General features: G+C 39.7%; 1 protein-coding gene across 12 annotated transcripts in view; it reads right to left on the reverse strand.

Annotated features, from left to right (window-relative positions):
- The window catches only part of vav2 (vav 2 guanine nucleotide exchange factor), a 227,212-nt gene that overhangs the window by 17,103 nt on the left and 186,604 nt on the right, over positions 1–23,505 (reverse strand). For 8 of the 12 annotated variants that reach the window (XM_039779871.1, XM_039779874.1, XM_039779870.1 and 5 more), the window contains exons 5-13: positions 20,110–20,215; positions 19,691–19,705; positions 17,859–17,957; positions 16,596–16,664; positions 15,505–15,605; positions 5,431–5,530; positions 3,500–3,595; positions 1,083–1,151; positions 830–916 (exon numbers count right to left, since the gene is read on the reverse strand). In XM_039779871.1, coding sequence (XP_039635805.1) covers positions 830–916; positions 1,083–1,151; positions 3,500–3,595; positions 5,431–5,530; positions 15,505–15,605; positions 16,596–16,664; positions 17,859–17,957; positions 19,691–19,705; positions 20,110–20,215 — 742 coding nt within the window. The remainder of the gene's footprint in view (positions 1–829; positions 917–1,082; positions 1,152–3,499; positions 3,596–5,430; positions 5,531–15,504; positions 15,606–16,595; positions 16,665–17,858; positions 17,958–19,690; positions 19,706–20,109; positions 20,216–23,505) is intronic. The other 4 variants (XM_039779876.1, XM_039779875.1, XM_039779869.1 and 1 more) reach the window with 1 other exon arrangement.

Genomic DNA, 23,505 nt, shown 5'->3' on the forward strand with positions numbered 1-23,505 from the left:
CCTCAATTATAAACTACTACTAGTTTAACATTTAAAAACTTGTCTGATTTTCTTATACAGGGCTGTGTGGGTGTGGGTGGGGTTTGATTAGATTTGATTGACAGTGTATCATCAGGCAACATGACAGGGTTTCTGCAGGTTTCACCAAGTCAAATTTAAGACTTTTGAAGACCTTTTGAAGACTATTATGAATGAAATTAAAGACCTATATCACGACATTTAAGTACAACGAAATGCAGAGTCACAAAAGCACTTGCAAAGTAAATAAATATATTCAAATTGAATAAAAGCGACACAGAGTAATAATAATTTGTACATGTACAGCAAATTATATTTGGACTATCGAAAGGAAGAACTACAACACCATGGAATAAAAAAATTAAAATAAGACCTGTGTCCCTAAATTTAAGACCTAGAACACAATACTTTATTTAAGACTTTAGGGCCTACAATTTTGATTTTGAAAATCTAGACTTTTTAAGACCACTGGAAACCATGCATGAGCATCTGACATCGGAGTCAGATTTTTATATTGTTATAATAAATAATAATAACACATCAAATTCATATAGCGCTTTTCTAGGTACTCAAAGTTGCTTTACCTCTAATTTCATATCAGTAAAAAGAGCACAGATAAAAATCTCTCATGTGATATAACACACATGGCGGATAAAAGCATGTCCATGTGAGATCCCGTCACCAACAGTATAGTAAGTAGCTGATTTAAAAAATGTGTTTTCAAGGCTTAAATAATAGATTAAGTCAAAGAATTTAAAAACAAATTTCTCCTACATGAAAAAGTAGTGACAGATGACATCACAGTACTTACAAGATTTTCTATTGAACTTTGGAATTCGCTGATTTTCTTCAGTGTCTCATTGTCCCTCTTGACTTCGTTGATGTACATGGCCAGGTCCTAAGAGAGCAAGGCAGCCTTAAAACCTTGATATGACACCTGTCATATCCTGTTCATTTACGGTCCTTTGAGCCACAGTAGTTGTATGAAACAATGTATACAGCTTTAGCTTGGAGCCCTGCAACGTTTTTATGTAATCTTAAAGCTCACTCATGAACACACCGACCTGCATAGCCTCCAGAGCCTCCTTGAGTTGTTGTCTCTCTGGTCGGTCCGCTGAGTGACTCAATAGTTCCTGTCAAGGAAGATTCATGTTATTATTATTTTGTAAAAAATGTAATAGAGAAATAAAGAAAATCCAGCGCAGATGTCTTTAACAAAATCTGAATGAACACACAACATACTTTATTAATATGTATGATGTTAACATTGAATCATATATTTATGAGAGGGATTTGCTGTGTGAGATGTTTAGCTGCTCTTTACTGTGATTGTGGTTGTCACACTGATGTGGCTGATAATACGTTGCATCTGAGCAACAGCAACATACATACAAATTAAAGACAAGAGGAAGCCGGAGAGATTGCTAACTAGCCTCCAGGTCTGACAGTAAATGTATTGCCCCCTGCAATCAATAACAAATATGTTACATCGTTTTGAACTGCCTTCTTCACCGACTTATTGGAGTGATTTATAAAATGCTGTAGAGCCGTGGTGAGAAAAAGAAATCTGATCAAATCTGTTATGCTTTTTTAAATTTTTAAATAAAAATGAAATTGTGCCAGCTGTCATCCATCAGCAGTGTCCTAATTTTTTTTTTATATCTATCTAAAAGTATTATATGATGTGCTGCACTTTGTTTGACTTAGAATGTAGCATCTATAATTCTAACTAGCTTTTTTTTCTTCTCTTAGTTGTATTCTTTTTTTGTGATATTTTCCAATTTGTACCTATTTGGACTTTATAAAAAAAAAATTGGAAAAAAAAAAATTAAAAAAAAAAAAAATTTTGCTTATAACAGGAAAAAGGACTAATTAAAATCGCTTTCCCACTAAAAATCAAAATGTCTGCCTCCATTACCAAAAAACTCTTTATTTCCTTTGTCACCCCTAAAAAACACCCCAACCACCACCCCCCACCCACCCCCCACCCACAAAAAAACACACACCAAACAACAAACAAAAAAAAAAAAAATACCTTCTTTCACCCCCCCCCTTCCCTCCTTTTCCCCTTTGTCACAACTCTTTTATCTCCAAACAACCCCCCACCACCACAACCACCCCACCCCCCCACCCAACAAAAAAAAAAAAAAAAAAAAAAAAAAAACAAACCCACAAACACACACACACACACACACACACACACACAAAAAAAAAAAAACACACACAACAACACACACACACACACACACACACACACACACACACACACAAGCTCAACCAAGATACAAGTACTGCTATGGGCCTCATTTGACCTAAATTCACTTTATGTGTTTTTATCTAAGTGACTTCCTGACTCAGCAGATCTTTTTAATGTCGTGGTCTTGTTACTTTTGCGCGACCGGCCAGTGACAACGTGCTGCTTACCAACTCAGCAATGTGATCACCTGGGTTCATAAAAACACTGCAGATTCATCAAATATACACACCCTGCTTGAACAGAATTACTTCTGAATTCCCTTTATTTTAGAGTGCAGCAATGGTACATACAAAATTAAGAGAGCATAGTATTCACACCATGACCACATAGGGAAACACTACTGTGATGATACAGTATCTATGCAACATCAACTGACGATGTGCCCTTAGGCATTACTGGACACACGCACACAGAAACAGGACTTGTCGGTCTGACATGCCCCCAAGGCAACAGCATACAGCTGCATTTTCTGCAAAGCTGTTGGAAGCAGTGAAATGGGGTGCGTTTAATTGGATTAGTACGCAGTCGATTTGACCTCAGTGTCTTGCTAAGACGCCTGCAGAGGTTCGATTCAAACTAATAGACAAAGTCGCAACGCTCTCTGTGTAGTCCCACAATCACCTGAAGCAAACACTCTCCTCCACCCCAGTCCATTATGCACAACATCATAAACTCATATGCTCGTCCATAAATGAGATGCAAAGTCAATAAATCACGGGGAATGTTACAGTGGCCAGCTTGATTTACCTGCCAGGAGGAGAGTTCCAGGAAGAAATACTGGTTCTGAGGTGAGTGGTCAGAAATTGTGCTTAGATACATTTGCATATCAGGGCATCGGTACGTGGTTGCAAATAATGATTTTAGCTACCAGCAGCTTATTATTTCTAACCAACAGTTTAAAAACAAACAAACAATGGAAATCTGTTTGTGAGAAAGTAAAGTGTGAAATAGCAATTTTCCCATTCCATCTGCTTCAATTATCTAAGTGATGAAGACTGTGCTTCTCTAAGACTTGTATAACATCCAACCACAGACATTGAACGAACTATAGAGCAATCAAAGATGGAATGAATGTGTTCTGAAAGCAAATGATGGTCCTACTCCAAATGAGGTGTGCTGCGTCGATATGTTAGTGGTTTAATTTTCTTTATCTTCTCTGTGTAGGATTAAACTGAGTAAAAATGACTGTATTGTGGGTTTTTGCAGTTGTGAGATGCCTCCTACCTTCAGTAGTAGGTGATACTTCAGCACCCTCTGCATAGGAACCACCAGAAGATCCTGCAGCTTGAACTTCCCTTCCTGCACTTTCATAGTACATTCCTGTGGAACGCCAACATGAGCAGCAGGGCAGTTATTACACATTGCATAATGCCGCATCGGACATTTCCTACTAACAAGCATTCATTCATTGTTTAATAATGCATTGAGTCTTGTTGCATTGCTGTGTTTGCTTCCACACATTCACATGGCATTCCATTAAAAACAAGGCCAGTTTATTCTTTTGGTGGAAACTAAAGCTCTGGCCGTGCCAGCCATTTGTGACGCAATTACCCTGCATGCTGACTGGGAAATTCCTCTGACTAATGAATACATTTCTATAAACTACGCACTGGCTCCTTTTGTTAGTATCATCCTATAAGATTCCTTCACAGTGGTGAGAGTGTAGGCGTTTCTTTATTCAGTTTCTATAAATGTGCAGCAACAGGGACAGCTTATCCCTCTTTACAAACAAGGTTTTTGTGTATATAGACAGTGAGAAAAGCTTTTCTGCCCTGTTACAATGCTCTTCTATTTTGAGAGAGCCTATCTCAGTGGCAACTACTCAGGCTGTAATCACTTCATTTTCTGTCAACAGTTCCAAGAGCCATTTCTCTGGCCATGCAAAGTGCTGATGTGCCTTAATCCCACTATTACAGGGGGGCATTAGCCTTCTTCTATAATCAGTTGGAGAAGATCAGAGAATAATAGTAGCGAGGGAGGTCTTGCAGCAGAAATGGACTCTGACCATCACCCAGATTCAAATCTTAAATGGGATCCAACTTTTTAAGTTTGTAGATTTCACAAGACCTTTTTAAAGCCAGTCACTACAAATCCACTATTCGGAACATTATACACTTGCCTATATAGACGAGTAATATTGAATCATGTTCAGTAAAACAGAATATGAATTAAACAGCTCTGAGGGCATATTTGCACATCACACGCCTTTCTGATTTCATCTCAATTTGTGCATGACCATGGCAAATTTGGACCACATTTATGAATTTATTTTAGTCAGTAGTTAGTCAATGTCATAGTTTATTCAACAGTACATTTTATTTTCATATTTGTTTAATGATTTTTCTAAGAAATGTCAGTTTCAGCAGTATTTCATTGGGAAATGTGCATAATTGCTCATGGAACATGGTTGCATTGTTTTAGGAGGTTGTCTTGTTTGAAAATCTTCAACCCCATAGCCACACTGAGCTCTATCTTTGTTGAAAATTAGTTTATCGGTTGCAAAACTGTAGGAAACTGATGGTTCAGAAGAAACCCACAAAAGTAGTTTAATACAACATGTTTTTGTTATATAGTTGCAATACTGAAGGTGGTACTAATGCAGTTTAGAAGCAAGATAGGCATTTGCATCACACACAAGTACTAGTGCTGCAAGTATTTTCACTATGGATTAATATGGTATTCAATTAAATTCAATCTTCACATTTCTTTAATATGAAATATCAAAAATGACTATCACATAAAACAGAAAAAACAGCCAATCATTACATTTGAGAAGCTTGAACTAGCAAATGTTTGGTAAGTGGGCTTGGTAAAATTAGTGAAAGGATTCCTCTGCAGATGTTGTATAATGTTGAAGTTTGAAGAAAATGTTTTGCATTGTCTTGTGGCTTCAAATGTTTTGGTCAGGTATCATTCTGGCAGTAAATCCCCTGACTCATACTATCTAAAAAAAATAATCACATAATCCCTTTAAAGGTTACATATCTCAGGTCTAAAAGCAGCCAGATGTGTTGAACCCTACCTGCTCACTTATTTGTATTTGGTCAGAAAAAAAAGCTTGTGTTCACTGCCTTCACTGTGATGTATTGGTTTCACAGAAATGCACTAAATCAGTGGGATGTCATCTGTTTGTGGTGAGTGGTGAAGGACATTACCTCCACTTTAATCTTGACGTCCTCTCGTGTTGCTATTAGCTCATCCAGTGTCTTCTGGGCGTTCTCCATGTGGCTGCAGTACTGACCATAGATCAACAACCTAACGAAGGACACAACAACAACATCAACTGTTAATCTAAATACACTGTCACAGCTCACCGTCTTTTATGGGACGTAGAGAGGAAATTCAAAAATTGTTGATTCATGTTTGACCATGGCTCCTTCTGCCAGGTCTGTTCACATCATGCTACAAAAAGACAAACTACATCCCACTTTGGTCACATTTATTATGTCTGTACATTAAAAAAGCCTGGACAGTGAGGTGGGAACAGTCCACACATCTCACTGTGTTTCATTAAAACATACCCATCTATTACACAATACCTGTTTATTCCTAAAAGTAAAGAAAGCTGTAAAAGAAAATCTGAGTAAAGACCCAATATGGTCTATCAATCAAAAGTATTGAAAATACAAGTATGTTCAGTCTCTGGTTTGCAGATTACATTTCATTTTTTAGCAGCACTACATTCACTTCCAAAAGGTCCTTCGCTGCTGAACACATCTTACAAATGTTCGAGTTGGATGAAACATCCATGTCTGTTAAGAGAAATTCACAGCGGAGATTTTGATTCAATATATTTTCTGCTTGTTCTCTGTGAGTACGGGAACATTTGAAGACATGTGAGCTCATGAAAACCTGTTCAACCTAGTGTATGGTTACAAATCTACATTTAGGCTTAATTAGGGCTAATGAGGCTCTTTTCAAAAGGTTGGACATATATCATATCTTTTTAAATACAGGGAGACAACTGAGATTGCTGTTTGAGTCCACAATTAGCTGTGAACTGGTTAGTGCCTTTCAGCAAAGTACCGCACATTAATTTCAAGATTAATAACCCAATTTGAAAGGTCAGCCTCAGAGTCATTTGGCACTATAGGGGGCAGATAAATGAATATTTGAACAAGTGTATTATGATTAGGAATATACTGTAAGTGAATAACATGAATATGTAATGACTGGATTCCGATCCCAGGGCAATGTTTGGTGGGGCTGCATCCTCTTGCCAATAAGCTGTAATCACAGAGCACTAATGAAAGACGCTGCTTTATATCAGCTGCTGTGCAGAGTTCCTCTTCTCAGCGTGTGAGAAAAACAAACAACTCTATATTTCGAGAAGTGAGGCTGTGAGAGCTGTGTTCATTAGATATTACAATGGAACCCTGACAAAGATCTGTGGGTTCATGTGGGAGGGAGTTCAAAGTCATCCTGCCTGGAGGATGCCACTGCAAGTGGCACACATTCCTCTCGCTCAAACACTGAGTCAAAGTAGGGCATTGGCACAGCTGGTATAGTGCTAATCCCCCCCTTGGCACACCGGTCTCTTAATCTGAATCTTGAGTGGGTGAGGCGGTGCAGAGAGCTGGCACCCAGCAGTCTAATCAAGCCTCTGATAGATCTGTAGTCATGTTTCCATCTAATTGTCAAGCGAATTGTATGCAAACTTTTAAAATGTCTCAAAAAAAAAGAAAATGTGAATTAGAAGCGTTTCAATCAACTGGTTTAGAGCGAATAAACTAGCCTACGCAAAGCGTAGTTTTGTCACACCGCACATCCCACATCGCAAACCAGCTTGCTAAATCAAAGAGTTTAGAAGCCAAGTTATTTGGCTAAATGGAGAGAGGTAGCATTGTATAAGTTTGCCACCTGTGCAGAATGCAGGGTTGTGGCAGAGACATTTGGTGTCAGCAAGACAACCGTACACTGCTGTGTATACGCGGTGTGCAGGGCCATACGATTCAAGCTGTTGAACCAATTCGTAAATTTACCCAACATGGCTGAGACACAGGCAATAGTGCACCACAACTCCACTACGCACCTTGTGCCACAAGTGTACAACGCACTGGATGGGACCCATATCCTGATCCTTCCCCCATCTGATGGATACCGGGATTATCGTCATGTGAGTTACATGTTCGCTATGTCACAACTTATTCGGAAAAGCTGTTTCCTCCCATTCTCCCATTTTGCGCATTAACTCCACAAAGACCACCTCAAGTGAGCATAAAAACCTTTTTGCGAATTTGAGGAAGTTTGGCCGTTTACATCAACTTTTTCTAATGCGATACTTCAAAATACGCATAAAAATACGTTGATGGAAACATGACTTGTTATGCAGACAAGAGCAGCACTGCAAACAGGCCGAGCAGGGGACGTTTGTATGATGGGGCAATGGAAATTATGTGCTTAATTTTAAGTTTCATATACATAAGACTCACTATGTTGAACATATTTTCAATGAAAAATACCCATATGTTTATAAAAGCAGCTAATCAGTTTGAACTAATTTTCACTTGCCAAACATTTGCTGGTTCCAGCTTCTCAAATGTGATGATTTGCTCATACAACTATTTTTACATTATACAGACTTAACGATTCTCAATAAAAAAAATGGCAGATTAATTGATAATGAAAATGATGGTTGGTTACAGCCCAACAGAGAATCTCTCCAAATAAGCAACACTGGTTAAACTATAGTGGGGTGGTTGCCACTATAATGGTATTTTTTTAAATCCACTTTTCTGTTAGCAAACATTAGCTGGATGTTACTGACTAACTGACATTATCTTGACATATTTTCTACTTGTGTAGCTGTTGTGTAGCAATTTTTAGCCTTGACCACAATCCTGCAATTGACACAGTTGTTCAATATATGTTATGTTGCTTTAAAGTATGGTTAAAACACTGACAATATTTTACTATAAGTCACCACACATATGAAAAGCCACATGAAATACAATGTATTACTGCAAATAGATTTTAAAAAGATGCAACTTGACTCTACTGCTCCCAAAGCAAAATATGACTACTTATAAATGTCCATAATCAATGTTCAGTGTGTCAGTTGGATCAGTGTCATGTTTTGGCAGAAGTGGAACTCTGAACCGAAACTTTCGTCTTGACAGTGCTGCTCATAAGTTTAGGAACCCATGCTAAAGTTGACTAAAAAGAGGAATAAAAAGAAATCATCTTTTGGAAATTGATCTTAATGCCTTAATTTAAAAAATTAGGAAAAGTACAACCTTTAAGGACTACAATTTTCTTTGTGAATGAATAATGTATCGTAAATAAATACATGTTCTTCCTTAAAATACAGGGGGCATAAGTATAGACACTCCTATGTTAGAGGCAGGGAGATTTTTATTTTTAAAGGCCAGTTATTTCATGGATCCAGGATACTATGCATCCTGATGAAGTTCCCTTGGCCTTTGGAATTAAAATAGCCCCACATCATCACATACCCTTCACCATACCTAGAGATTGCCATGGTTTTATTTCAGTTAGCCTAATAGCTGGTTTGATTTGCATTGAGAGATGATTTTATGGAAGGTACCCCGTGTCTCTAGGTATGACGAAGGGTATGTGATGATGTGGGGCTATTTTAATTCCAAAGGCCAAGGGAACTTTATCAGGATGCATAGTATGAAATAACCTTTAAAAATAAAAATCTGCCTGCCTCTATAGGAATTTAACATAGGGGTGTCTATACTTATGCCCCCTGTATTTTAAGGAAGAACATTTATTTATTCACGATACATTAGTCATTCACAAAGAAAATGTATGTTCTTAAAGGTTGGATTTTTCCAATTTTTTTTAATTAAGCCATTAAGATCAATTTCCAAAAGCTTATTTTTTTTATTCCTCTTTTTAGTCAACTTTAGCATGGGTTCCTAAACTCATGAGCAGCACTGTATGTCAGACCCATTCATTGGTTGATCATGATCTGCTCTACCAATGATGATCCCTGTAGCTTCACTGGAGCCCAGGTGCAGTTCTGACTACAGCCCCACCACAGTGAGGCCCCTAGCCTGGTTAAACCGGCCCTGGGTTAACAAGCCCTCTGATTAAGACTTGACGCACACTCGGAGAGACAGCTCCCCTCAGCTCCTGCCCCTCCAGGAAGACAAAGTGATTTAGATTAATGGGGGCCCTGATCAATTATAAGACAGCAGGCCGACTGTGCAGTGTAGCGAGGATCCATGGGCACCAGAGACACCCATCATATAGTACCTTATCATGACAGGGATGCAAAGGGCTCAAGCTTCTGGTGTGAATGTGGGAATCATTATAGCAGTTTAGGAGTTAGAGTGATAGAAGATATTACTGGCAGTCATGAGTAGAAAAGAGTAAAGATCCACAAATTGAACACGAACCAGCTACTTCTGAGGTTAGAAATGGTCAATGATCTTCTGAAAGTGATGGTTCGGAGTAATTTCACCCTAGGGTCCTTTGCACCATGACCTCAAGCCAAACACCCCCCCAGAAGCTTTTTTCACCTGGGTGGAACATTGGGAGAGTTAGCGTAGAGTACGCCGTTAGATCTGAATACGTTACTAAATGATACCAAAGGTCTACACTAGTATATATAGGTTATGCACTCATAAAACGATGGATTGTAAAGTTGTAAGTACACCAGAAGTTTATGTAAATAACACTTGCCTGCTGGCTTCTGCTCTCTGCTGCTGCTGCTGCTGTTACTACCGGGCAGTAAGAGTGCTTAGGGACATCTACAAATTACAACACCGAAAAGAGATGCAACAAAAATATTTATTAATTTAATGATTAAATAAGGTAATGTCTCCAAACTTACCTCAATTATTACTTGTCTCCTACCATTACCTTATTTAATCATTAAATTAATAAATATTTTGTTGCATCTCTTTCGGTGTTGTAATTTGTAGATGTCCGCTAACTCTTACTGCCCGGTAGTAACAGCAGCAGCAGCAGCAGCAGCAGAGAGCAGAAGCCAGCAGGCAAGTGTTATTTACATAAACTTCTGGTGTACTTACAAATTTTACAATCCATCGCTTTATGAGAGCATAACCTATTTGTACTACTGTAGACGTTTTGGTATCATTTCGGGCATTATTAGTGGGGTAATGTTAAGAGACACTTCGGATCCATTAGCCTCTGCGCTAAGCTATTCAGCTGATAACGCTACGCTACGCTAACGCTCCCAATGTTCGACCCAGGTGAAAAAAGCTTCTGTGGGGGTGTTTGGCTCGAGATCATGGTGCAAAGGACCCTAGGGTGAAATTACTCCGAACCATCACTTTAAGGGACTTGTTGTACAATGAGCGAAGGCTAGATCTTTTGGAGTTTGCTTGAATACTCATTTATCAGTGTGTGGTCTTAATAAGGAACATTTACTCAAAGGGGCCGAAATTATGTTTCTCTCACAGCAATGGCAAGTGGCTAAGTGAATGAAAATGATTTAACGTTTGTTTCTGGCCGTTTTTAAAAGAAAGCCTTCCTTTAGTGTATGTGTGTCTTTTCACGTGCACCACTGTGTGCCTGGAGCAAGAAGCTCGTTCTCCACTGCCTGCCCTGAGGCAAGTTTCCACTTGTAGTAAACAAACCCATGTCCAAGCAGACAGCCAGCACCATGATACTGAAATGAGATGGCAACTTTAGCCTCTTGAAGTCTTGGCGTTCCCATCAGCCTCGTTTCCCAGCAACCAATTCTGATAAATCCACTGTACGCTACCTGCTCAGCACCAAACGGCAGCCATACAAAGTTAGCGACTAGCTGGTAAAGAAAGTGGAACATTTAGCAGCTACAGAGCCAGGTGATGCTGTCAGGAGATGGTGGAAACCAGTATAGGTGTATATTGGACTTTCATTCAACTCTATATAAACGCTAATGTTACCACGTGTCAGCCCGATGTGTAAATAGGCAACTGTTTCGTAAAATGTCAGCCATTACAGCTTCAAATGGCGTTAATATGTCATATAAATGACATTGATTGAAAAAATAATAAAAAACAAACAAGGAAGGCAATCTTTCTGGCACAAACATATAACACCCAAGGTCACTAAATCACACACAACTGGATCTTTGGACACCATGTTGTGTGGAAACAAATTGTATATTTACACCTTTAATAACAGCCTTTCGTCTGAGACTTGAGAGGCTAGTCAGAGGCTTGGTCCTCTTCACTGAGACAGGCAGTGGAACAAAAGGGCTGATGAGAAAACACACAAACTGCATACACCCACTCTTGGCCCAGTCATCCATAATTAATCCGTGGCACAGTGATAAGTACAGTCCTTACTTACACCCCACGTCTGAACACATCGCTGTGGGAGGTAACGGCTAATCATTTCCTGCTTTCTCCTTGTATCTCTGCTTGAATCTTTGCAATATAAAATACCATTTTGTACACAAGATAAAAAATAAATAACTCATGATGCCGTATCTTAATTAAATGGCAAATATTAAATTGGATAGTCCAAGCTAATGAAGCTCTGTATCAGCCTTTTCCAAAACAGCTAAAGCAACTTTGAACATCTTCCATCTCAGAGCTTCAAACCCAGAATAAAATGATCACAGCATTAGTCTAACATATCATGCAGAATTTTCAAACAGTTATAAAGCCAAACAATCGCAGTGCCTGTGGTTTGATGTGGGTACTTGTTTGCCTTATAATGCATTTGAGCAAATGTTTTTTTCCCCTCATAACTAAAGATGAATCAGGTACGATTTCTTTGGCGGGCCGATGAGGGGGGGGGATCATATGCATGAGGAGACAACAAAGACAAAGTTGTCCCGGTCGCTGAGCCAGCAGGATGGGCCCATTAAAGGCACCCTGTGGGTTTTTTCAGGAAAACAAACAAAAGTTATGTTTAAATTCAGTGTTACTTATCAAAACATATTGTGTGTACTGAGGTTCAACAAAAGTGTCGAAAGAATGTCCTTCCTCCTCATTCCTTTCCTTCCTTCCACAAATTTCTTTGAAGCATTTTTACATTAATGTAAACTAGCTTGAACTCTCGTTTCGTGAGCATGCACTAGACAAACAAAACGCGGACCGACTGTTAAAGAAACTGATCCACAGCTTAACTAGAGAAACTCCACAGGGAACCTTAAAGTTCAAAATGTAAACTTGCAAACAAAAACTGACGTTATTTTCTCTTAGAGACAAAATAGTAAAATTTTCACTCATGCCATTATAAAATCTACTGCAGACCAAATTTGAAAAAGAAGTTTGCGAATAGGCGGGTGGAAAAGGAAAAAGAGAAGCTGCACAGCAACCATTACACAGCAGAGTTGTTTGAGACAGCGGAGAAGTTGCCGGTGCAGTAAAAACTGGCTTGTTTGTATTCTTTTCAGGGCCAGTGATATCGCCCTGCTGTGCTGGCCCCTTTCATAATTAGGATGCTGTTGTGCATGTTTTTTCTTAGAAAATGCAATTTTGAGTAACTGCGCCCTGGGCCTTCACCCCCACCCACATGGAGCCCTGCAAGCCGAACCAATCTCCAAGTAAACCAGAAGTGACAGGCTGTGGAGCCAGCTAATATTCTCTGACACATGGCATTGGGACCCCCTCACCTCCACTCAACATATCCAGCACACAGCAAATGGAGGAGAACATAAAGCAAAGACCTCCAATAAAGAGGCTCATAGTGAAGCCATGATTAGGCACTGCAAGGATATCAGGGAGCCAGATTACTCCGGAAATGAGTTGGGGAATGTCGCAAATGAGGATATCAACAAGAGGGTACTTAGATGCCCATTACGTTTATAGACCTTCTTTTGAGCGCACTTTTCCATGCAGCCCGGTTCTGCTTGTTTAAGAATTGAGAAGTAGTCGAGATAAACTAGTGACATTTTCAGCATGGCATTCAGATCAATGAAAAATAGAAGAAAAAAAAGCTTTTCATCTTTTGCACCAACGTAAGAAAAAAAAGATACAAGCACATTGTTGTAAAGGTCACAGGGACTTACAAGCATAGATAACCAAATTAATTATGCAGAGCCAGGTCTTCAGGAAAATCGCTGAAAGATGCCTGATGAGAGCGGTGCTGTGCGAGTCCAAATCCCCTGGTCACTGTTGCCTATTGGCACAGAGAGAAAAGACACCGCAGTGGCTCATAATGAGCCAGGTATACATGTCAATCACATGCAGAGCGTCAAAGCCTGTGACGCACAGAATCTGCAAATCTAATGAACCATTTTCTCAAAATAACCCTGCTTTGCATTTCTGAGAATGTCGCTAGAGATAAATATTAACAATGAGCGGTATGTCATCAGCAAATTTGTTTATGAATCAAAGGTAAATGTTAGATATTTCTGTCAGAGATAAAAGGTTAAAATCCATTACAAAATAACCAGGTAGACTATATGCAGAGTTTTTGTATGGGGCTCTGTTTTCAAGGTTTGGTCCTCTTAGTTCCAATGAATGGGAATCTTTGTGCTACAGTATACAATTACATTTTAGTTTATAGTGTTTCCAACTGAGTGCCAACAGTTTGTCTTTTTCCTAGATGCCATTTTTTTTTGTAATGACTTTAATCTCAAAACCCCCCAAAAAGAGCTTAAATCACTAGAATACTCATACAACAGTGTTATGAACTGTGGAACTGTGGAAACTACTATTTCTCCTTAACTCTCTTCCTGTATTTTTCCATTTCATTTTCTCCATGTGAATCCTCTGGGCTTTCATGAGACAACCTCCCAGTCCTTCACAGGGACCTTTGGCTAGCTGGACCTTATCTGTGATTGCGTGCAAATGAAGATTTCCAACCACTGCAGAATCAGATAAGAGAGTCAGATGAGCTAAACTAGGAAGCAGATACAGTAGGAGTGTGTGCATGCGTGCATGTTTGAGATAGAGGGAGAGAGTATGTGCCTGCCTCTGTCTATTAGCTGGAACAGAGTCTCTAGTGTCACACCAACTTTGTGTTACAAGGCCCTCTAGGCTTAAGGAAAAGGCCTGCGATGAGCCTATTACTTATGCAAACTGACGTCGCCCATAGAAATACTGTGACTGCCTGTTTCAAGTTGAAAAGATGAGGAAGAGGGAAAAAAAGTATGTGTGCTATCAGGATCACCGGGCGGAAGAATATAATGCATGCTTATGTATGCAAGAACAGGTACACGCACACACACACACACACAGTGAAGTGTGACTCACTTTTGCAGTAATGGGTGTATCATTCGAGGAGAGTGGGATATCCATAGCTGTGTATGGAATCATGACCGAGGCCAGAACCTATCATCCCCATCATTACCATTACCTATGAAGCAGCTACACTTAGCACAACAGGGAGGCAAATCACTGCTCCCCTCAAAGATGCAAATTATCCACATGTTGCTCAGCAGCTGGGCAAGATGAAGATCCATCTGAGAGAAAACCCAGTTTGCCAATAACCCTCAGCATTCTCGGTTCAGGGCGTTTCTAATCCCCACACCACAGAAATATCCTTCTTAACAAGTCGTTCTGTCTATAATTAAGCCCTCAAACATTAGTTTCTTGAAAACAAGTGAAACAATCTGTCTGTGCAGTAAGAATATTTCAACTTGTGAAATGAAATGCTCTTATTTTAAGAACGTTTGATCTTGAAACAGAACGGACAAGGCAGGTGGCTGCACTGGACTTGATGAACATTAATCCTAATTTCAGCAAATACTTGGTTGATTTGCAGAAATGGGGTCAAATTATTCTCACTGCATGTCGAGATTTTGTCACCTGTTTTAAGAAGAAAAAATAAATATTACAGACTAAATTTACTGGATGAGAAGGAAGAATCCATTGGTCAAATCAAATAGTAATCAAATAGTTCAGTATCAAATCCAGGCTATGCGGGAACCTGAGTTTAGAGACAATGAACTACAAATGCAAAGAACATGCTATATAACACAGAGAATGGTGTGGTAGTGTAAGAGGAGACACCACTGTACAAGAATATAACTGTGTCAAGCAAATGCAGTCTTGAGTGGATTTACTCTGAGCGCTTTGGTTGAATGCGGAACAATTGGTTACATGCTCTCTCAGCTTTTTCCTCTAACATGTTTTGTTTTAATTGACTTATTCTTTGAACACTAATCCCAGCAATCCTCTGACCGATCTGCTGACACTCAACATGATGCAGCCTCCTGGATTTGAAAGAGCAGAAAAAAAGGCAGCTTCCTCTCAACTACAAGTGGATTTTAACAGTCTATGTAACCCCCCCCCCCAAACAAAAAAGCTTGTGCATAGACCAACAAAACATACAGATTTCTGCTTACTGACCTTTCCTTGAAGTCGAGGAAGATCTTCCCCAGGCCGTTTCCTCCAGTGACCATGTTCAGGTCGATGGCTCGCAGGAGGGCAAAGTGGACTTTGATTACATCCTGAGGCAATATCACAATCAACATTAGAATCTAACCAAATCTATCTAATCCTTTATACATAGTTATATACATAGATAGAACCATATCTACTTCCTAGGATATACAGTACATTAGGTATGCAATGATACATGTATTCATCCCGACACATTTCTTACATATTGGCTAGGTATGCCCTATGACTCAAATGATTACAGCTGTCTGAGTCTTATGCAGTCTAATTACAGTTGTTTTGGCATATGGAGAAGCTAAATACAAAATCTAAGTTTGTTGTTGGTGTATCAATTGTTGTTCGTTTAACACTGCTACAGTAGCAAAAGGCTAAGGCTGGCCTTATTCAACATTTTCCTTATTGCCAACACGTGCCATGAAGAGATGTAAAGAACCCTAATTGGTTAATCATAGGATCCCAGGATTCAAGCATATGCTCAAAGTCCTTGCTATAATATTCCATTAGGTGTTCACAGTTTAGTAATTTGCGTATTAGCTCAGTCAGTGGGGACTTGGCTTGACCAGAGGGTCACTGGTTCAAGTACCCTTACCAACGGAGTTGTATGGAGTGTGGACTGGCAGCTGGAGAAGTTGGCTGAGCCTGGGCTACTTCCTTAAAAAGTAATAAGTTTAATAGAAAAACGTTTATGTTGCTTTCTGTTGATTGATTATTGACTAAGTTGTACAACTAGAATTATAGCCCATATGCCACGGCAAAGGTTTTCAAAAAGGATGAAAGGAAATATTATATAAATATATATAAATATATAAATGAATATTTTGTTTCCCCCCACTGTGATGATACATTGAACCGTGACATCAAAATCCCACTGCGTAACAAAGCGTGAATTTTGCATACTGTTACACATATAACAAATGTACATTCAACACATCATGTCATTCATTCAGCCATCCATACACGTATTGAATTATTCACTTGATGTGCAACACATCCAGGCGTGCTGTATAGACATTGTTTTCTTCGCTTGGGCGGTTACTCACCTCAAGATTGACAAAGATAGCCTCCATGTCCTGTGGACTCAAGACTTGCTTCAACGGGATCATGTAATTCTAAAGAGAAACAAGAGACAAATCAGTCAACAGAGTCAATATAACTGAAGTCCCTCTTTTAAAAAAACAACTCAGAGTTTTTCATGTCAAAAATGTATTGCTAAAAAGAAATAAAGCTCTGGCTAAGCTTTTAGCAGATGTGTAGGGATATATTTGAAGGACAGCACAACTTAAAGTTAACTGCAGCAACAAAGAAAATCAATACCAATCTACACTTGATGGAGCCCCAATATTGTGGTTCACAGGGCTGAAGTTATTTCATTTAAGGAGAAAACACTAACACTAAACACACTTATGCTTACAGAAGAGAAAACCGCCTTTTGTTTCCCTAGCGTGTTATGGTTGTCACATTCCATCATCATAATAATAACAAATAGATCAACTAAGAAGCAAGGAGGAAATGAGGCTTTATTAACCCCAACTCAATTAAGCTTAACGAGTCCTCTGATCGTAAGGGGGTTATTTATTCTCATTCAGTCTTGCGTTGGTCCGACGCGGGAAACACAGGATACACATTTGGTTTAATGAAATTAGTGGAGCCGAAGATTTGTGGCGCTCAATCAAATCGCGAATGAAATCTGTCAACGGGGAAAGTGATGTGTTAGCAGCACTGATCTCAACAATAATTCATTATTACACTGAGAGAGAGGGTGCATGTGTGAGGAAGTTTGTGATTCTTTATGCACACAGAATTAGCAGTTTTATGGGGATGCACACTGAGTTTGTCGGCTTTTCTCGGCAGTTGTGATGTCCAATGTAAACACAGCAACTGTAATCCGTAACTACTGCTATGCAGCAGTAACACAGGACGAAATAAAGAGACACTGATGGGTAAGTGAAAGACACGTAATGTATAATAAGTAACTGATTTCTCTTTTTTGGGAAAAGCTTCCCCAACATACATGTCTTCGTGCCTGATGTGCGTGTCTATACTTAAAGCCCCAGGGATTAGTGTTTGGTGTGTGGGCTGAGCCAATAATAACCCTATCGATCAGCTCCTGCGACATTTGTGCTCCCCAATGAATCTGCCAATAGCTGACATTTCCATGCTGTGACCCGGCCTACAGGCCTGAGACACCAGCAAAAAAGAAGTGACAAAAGGATACTCTAACACAACATTGCATGTGCCAGGATAACAAATGCATATATTATCAACACACTCAAATGCATGTGCGCTCATATTTTGACACCCACCTTCTCAATGTCCTCTAAAGTCTTGTAGTACTTTGCTTCAGTCTCCTGGATCTCCACTAAGCAGCAATTCCTCTTGTCATCTTCTGTCATACCCATTTTCTATGGTGAGAAAAAGAAATAGAATGAGTCAGGACAAAAAGATTGCATGATTTTAGACCAGTTCTACATTTATTTCCTTATGATTACGGTTTACTGTTTTCTGCATGACCATTAAGATTGTGTTGCAAGGAATTGCATGAGATTAATAAGAAAAAAAAGAAGTGGAGTTCAAGCTAATGCCAGTTTCCAATTGAGTATCTATCTACATTTGTAACTTAAAAAAATGTTTTTATAAAAAAGGCCATACGAGTGGATTTTTATGTTTCAGTTAATTCTCAAAACATATATCATCATAGCTACGCATTTTGCAAACCGAGCTGCATTGTTTTAGAAATTAAACATGGTTTTTACCTTTCCAGGCGGCCATTGGTTTCTATTCATTTCCAAACACTATAGAATCTATTAGTACACTTTTGAAAATTGCTTGAGTTGTGTATCCATCAAAATGCATTATCTGTATGGGCTAATGCAGTGCAGATTTTTTTCCAATCAATTTACCATGCAACCATATTGTAACATTGACAAAAATGAATGTGGACTTGATGTTGAACGTGATGGATTGCATGACTCAAGCTGTTTGTAAGAGTCTGTTCTACTTTATTTAACCAGGATAATCCATTCACTATCAATACTGCTTACTAGGGAGTCCTAGGCATAACATGTACTCAATTTGCTAATTGATTTTCATACTGTCTACAAATAAATGGAAAGCAAAAGCGGGTGGAGCAAAAAAAATGCATCCAAAAATCTAGAATGGTTAAGTCTGTGTTGAAACATGGTCAGGAGAAAAGTGAACACAATGTGCAGTTAAGTGCTGTGTTTAAGGTTGGACTGTAAAAAAAAAAGTACAATTAAATAAAACAGACCGGATTTCCAAATCTACTTGAACCAGATAAAAATGTTACGCCACACTGACTTGACTTCAGTTTGCTGCCATGGCTAGAATAAAGTAAGGTGGGGATGAGATTGACTTAGGAGAGAAAGGGAAATGACTGTGCTTTTGTGTATCACTGTTTGGGTGGGCTGGCTGGCTGAACAAGTCTATGTAGATGAATAAAAGGTTTTTAATTCATGTCCATGCAAGCAAGCACGATGTGAGTGGGCGGTGGAGGATGGGGAAAAGACACAAACCTATCTACATAGAGCATTTCTCAAGAGACCTGATGTATGTCTCAATGTACAAACATGAAAGGACAATATACTGAAATGCATATTGTAATGACTTGCCCATATGACCATGGTAAAAAAAAAACATAGACAGAGGTTTCATTTCTATACGTATTTTCAATGTTGTGGGAGTGTTTGATACTAAGCCACCTGGAACAGATTTGGCTGTTGATAACCAGTGCGGATAATACAAAAACTGGGGCTAACAATGGAGAAATGCAAGTCCAGTCCAGGCGTCAATCCAGCATGTAATCAACCCATTAGAAGCGGGACTCAAAGCCAGCAGGATAATGTTTATTTGTCTCATGCCTTGAGGTTTCGATGTGGCAGCTGGTGGTCCTCGCTGACGTCAGTTTACACTGCCGTCACCGAGCTGAAGTCACAACTGTCTCCAACGGGCCCTGAGTCAGACTTTGAACCAGATGGGGTCTCCTTTACCCCGAGGCATAGGTCAGTAATCTAACCGCCAGGTCATTCTCTTGGGATGCTATGAGTTTGTTTTAAATGAAGTGGTGGAGGGAGTTAGCTGATAGGGTGGGGTGAGTCACAAGCACAGCGGCACTCACCTGCATGTATCTGATCTGCAGCATGGGAAAGGCAAAGCAGTGCAAGTCAGAAGTCAAATTTGTCACCAGTTATGTTATTGTTCTGAGTGTGTTCAGAGATATGACGTCATGCAAATGACTAAGGTGAGTGGGAGGAAGTGTGTTTCTTCTTCTTTGCACTATTTATGCATTGCATCCTTCCTAGCTATAAGTGTTGTCTAATGGACACCGTAGACAGCCGTCTAAGTCTAAGGTGACTAAGGACATGCAACCCTTCAATCACAGGCCTTCAGCAAGCAGATCACATTCACAATATGACAAACACCTGAGACAATTCCTTCATCAATAATTGATTTAAAATTCATTCATAGTCGCCGAGCACAGTCGCTAAGGGACATTTGAATGATAAAAGGGCAGATATTGCGACAAAATGTTCTCACCATGGGTTGTCGTACTTCCACCTTAATGATGTCCTCATAGATGTCATCGCCATCGTCCTCACACGGCACACAGTCGTAGATGTCATCCTCACCCAAGTCATGCTCACTGGGGAAAAAACACGGACACAAGTTCGATGAACAGCTGTATCGAAACAACCTCAACTCAAAGGATGAATCCTTTTTACTCTGACAGAAAGACTCATACTGTATGTCCACTTTAAACAGTTTCAAACTGACAGCTGAGAGTGCAGTACAAGCTCATTATCTCTCACCAGCACTACCTGAAGAGTGATACTGGTGTTCCAAGCAAGGGGACACAGTACCTGATGTTCACAAACCTCCACTGAGTTGCGTCATTGAGTGGCATTTCCCTTTAATGCGTTTATGCTGCTTTGGCACCCAGCTAGCTAACTGACCTTTAATTAGGCAAGCAGCCAGCAGAGCACAGACAGTTACTGTGGAGAGGAGCAGCTTCTGGGAAAGACCCTTATGTTCTGGGAGCCCGTGCTGCATCTCCCTCTCTCCTGTAAAAGCAATTATTGTTTGGGAAACTTATCAAGGCAGTGGAGAAGCCTCAGCATGAATACGCTTTGGCAATGAGCCCATATCGATGTAGTTAATAACCAGGGAGCTTTAGGTCGGCGAAAAGGAGATAAATGATTAAATACTGTAAATAAATAAAGGTAGTAAGAGCAGCCTGCTAAATAATGGAGGACCAGGGTTCTAGCTTGGCAACTGCTTGCATGTTTAAACAAAATTCCATTCACCTCTATTGTATTGAGGTGAAGGCGGTATCATGCCTGTGTATGTTGCCATTAATTGAGTACATTATGCTGTGGGCTAAAACATTATGGCAAACTGGCATCATTAAAATTATGCCAAATTAGTTTTTAGCAGTCCCTGTTTGCAATGAGCCCATGGGCGTACAGACAAATTGGACTGAATTACTAAATATACTGAAGAAACTTAAAAAGCATGATGATTCTCAGGCAGGCTCTGGAGTTACAAGAAGTGTTTTTTCCCATGATTTTTAAGCAGATTCATTGACATTTATTTGTGCTGGACATTGAAAAATATTTACATCCTGGGAAAGTTTACTGTCAAAGTCAAACTGAATCTGAGTGTGGCTCATAGGTTAAGGCTCTGAGAAGGAGTGCACATTTTCACGCAGATTTCGGCAACTGAAGGCTAAAGGTTATTTGCTTGACGCCTGACCGTGTTGGCTGGCCAAATCATCAGGCTAAATTAACTTTTGGGGAAATAAATGAATAAATACAATAAATAAAGATTGTACTGTAAGAGTTGCCAATCTCTACTGCCTCCACACGCTCAGAAAAGGAGGAGCAGGTTTACTGTAGGCAAGCGGCCAATCTGCTTAAATGTCCTTGAGTGCGACACTTAATGCCTCCCAGCTCAGGGGATGCTGTTTTTTCCTCTGACCTGGTCTGAGTAGAAGCAAAAGGAAAGAGGATTGTGTCCGAATGCGATCCCCAGCCAATATATTTATGTTTGAGAATTCTTGAGGAAGAAACTTCACCTCTTCTTGCCTAATGGGGGCCATAAGCTGGCTGTCCTAATACCAAACCAACCAGATTCAGAACAGGACATTTTATTTGACTTTAACACCCCTCAAATGGGATATTTCGTAGGGATTTTGCAAATTTTATTAATTCATGAATATTCTTAAACAAGATTTATGGGCACGGGTTTAAAAAAAAATAAAAAAAAATCCCAGGTTATTGGATTTTCTTCACTGTGACATGGCTACATAAGACCTTCTGAGTCTGCCATCATTGCTAAAATATTCCGCCTTTCACTTTCTGTGTGAATAGGGGACAAAAAAAATCAGAGAAGATAGAACTGCCCTCAGTCAAATATCCAGCTTTGTCGTCACACGAGTGCGTTTTTTTTTTGAAGTTTTAATTGAGGTGGCGTGGTTCACTCTCATGCGCTATGCTTCTTCTTTCTTGATTAAGTCTATGGAGAAGGCTGTGTGGGAGGCCCACGCTGTCCCATCAGTGTCTCCACTCTGAACTACAGCATGCGCCACGCTGACTGACGTGTTGCACGGCAGGGACGTTTTTCGGAAAGAGGATGTTGTACTTCATCCTGCTCTAATCCCCCAGAGACAGAATTATACAATGGAGGTCTAGTGCAGTGAGATGAATATGACCTATGGAGGGATCTAAGAGGATCTTAAGGGAGAATGTGGAGGAGTTTGGAGGACAGTCTGAGCTCTTTGAAAAAAACTATACAATATGTATAAAATGTTATATGTTATATAAATAAGTACATATAAGAATAGAGAAGGATAAAGATTTTAACATTGAATAGAAAAGTGATGTGCTGGTTTCCGTCATCTATTACCCCGGAAATCCAGAGTTCTCGCAAGAGCAAAATTTGAATTTGCTCAGCGAGTCACTCTGGCATCGAGTGATGATGCTCATTAACTATGCCCCTGTAGCCGAGCGTTGTATCTGATATAGGCGGGCCAGAGGCGAGCTGTATAGTATAGTCCAACCAATCATATGGTAGCCGTCATGTTGAATGTAAACAAAAAGCCGCTCGCCGTCGCTGCGCTATCGTCATCGCGTAAAGCCCGCCTCAACGGTTGTGATTGGTGTAAAGCCTGCCTCAGCGGTTGTGATTGGTGCCTCGATTTTGGGGACATTGGAAATGGGTTTGAATGGGCTCTTCGCCACACTGACTTGCAGAGCAAATCTCAAATTTGCCAGAAGTTCGTCAGGGTTTACCCAGGCAATGGCTAGTCATCTATATCTATTGATCCTACATTTGTCAAAGGGAAATATTCTAAGCCCCCCTTCCTCTTTCCCACATGGTTATTTTGTCATTGTCCAATTCTCCTTTGGTCCATTCAGTCAATTCAAGATGTGTGTAATGCTTTTCATCAATGATTACTATCTGACTGCTACATTATACCAACGTGGCTGGCGGCCCATCAGGTTGGGAGAAAAGCATCCTGTCGACTACCGATTTCATTGAAATCTCCTCCGTTTGTAATTGCCTTTATTTGATTGTCTATTTCTCATAATCCCCAAGTCTCTCTGATGTGAGGTTTGACCTGTTGAAAATGTCAACTATGTATTGTACAATGCTTGATTTTACTTACTTAATGATTTTTTTAGACAACTGGGCATACTTTTCTGCCCTTTTCCTGATTTGCTTTTCTCCATAGTCTAGATTGATTATTCCAAATATTTGCCAGATGAATCAGTATTCTAATGACAGTGTAAGCCCACTCACTTTTCACTGATTGCTTTAGATCATCAGAGTCTCTAGACTCCTTCAGATTTCTAATTAGGGATGTCATTAATGAACTTCTTAACTGTTTTCACTGTCAATATGCATTGATCCTTAAGTCAAATAACAATAATG

This window comes from Perca fluviatilis, chromosome 17 (genome assembly GCF_010015445.1).
Source record: "Perca fluviatilis chromosome 17, GENO_Pfluv_1.0, whole genome shotgun sequence".
Lineage (NCBI taxonomy): Eukaryota > Metazoa > Chordata > Actinopteri > Perciformes > Percidae > Perca > Perca fluviatilis.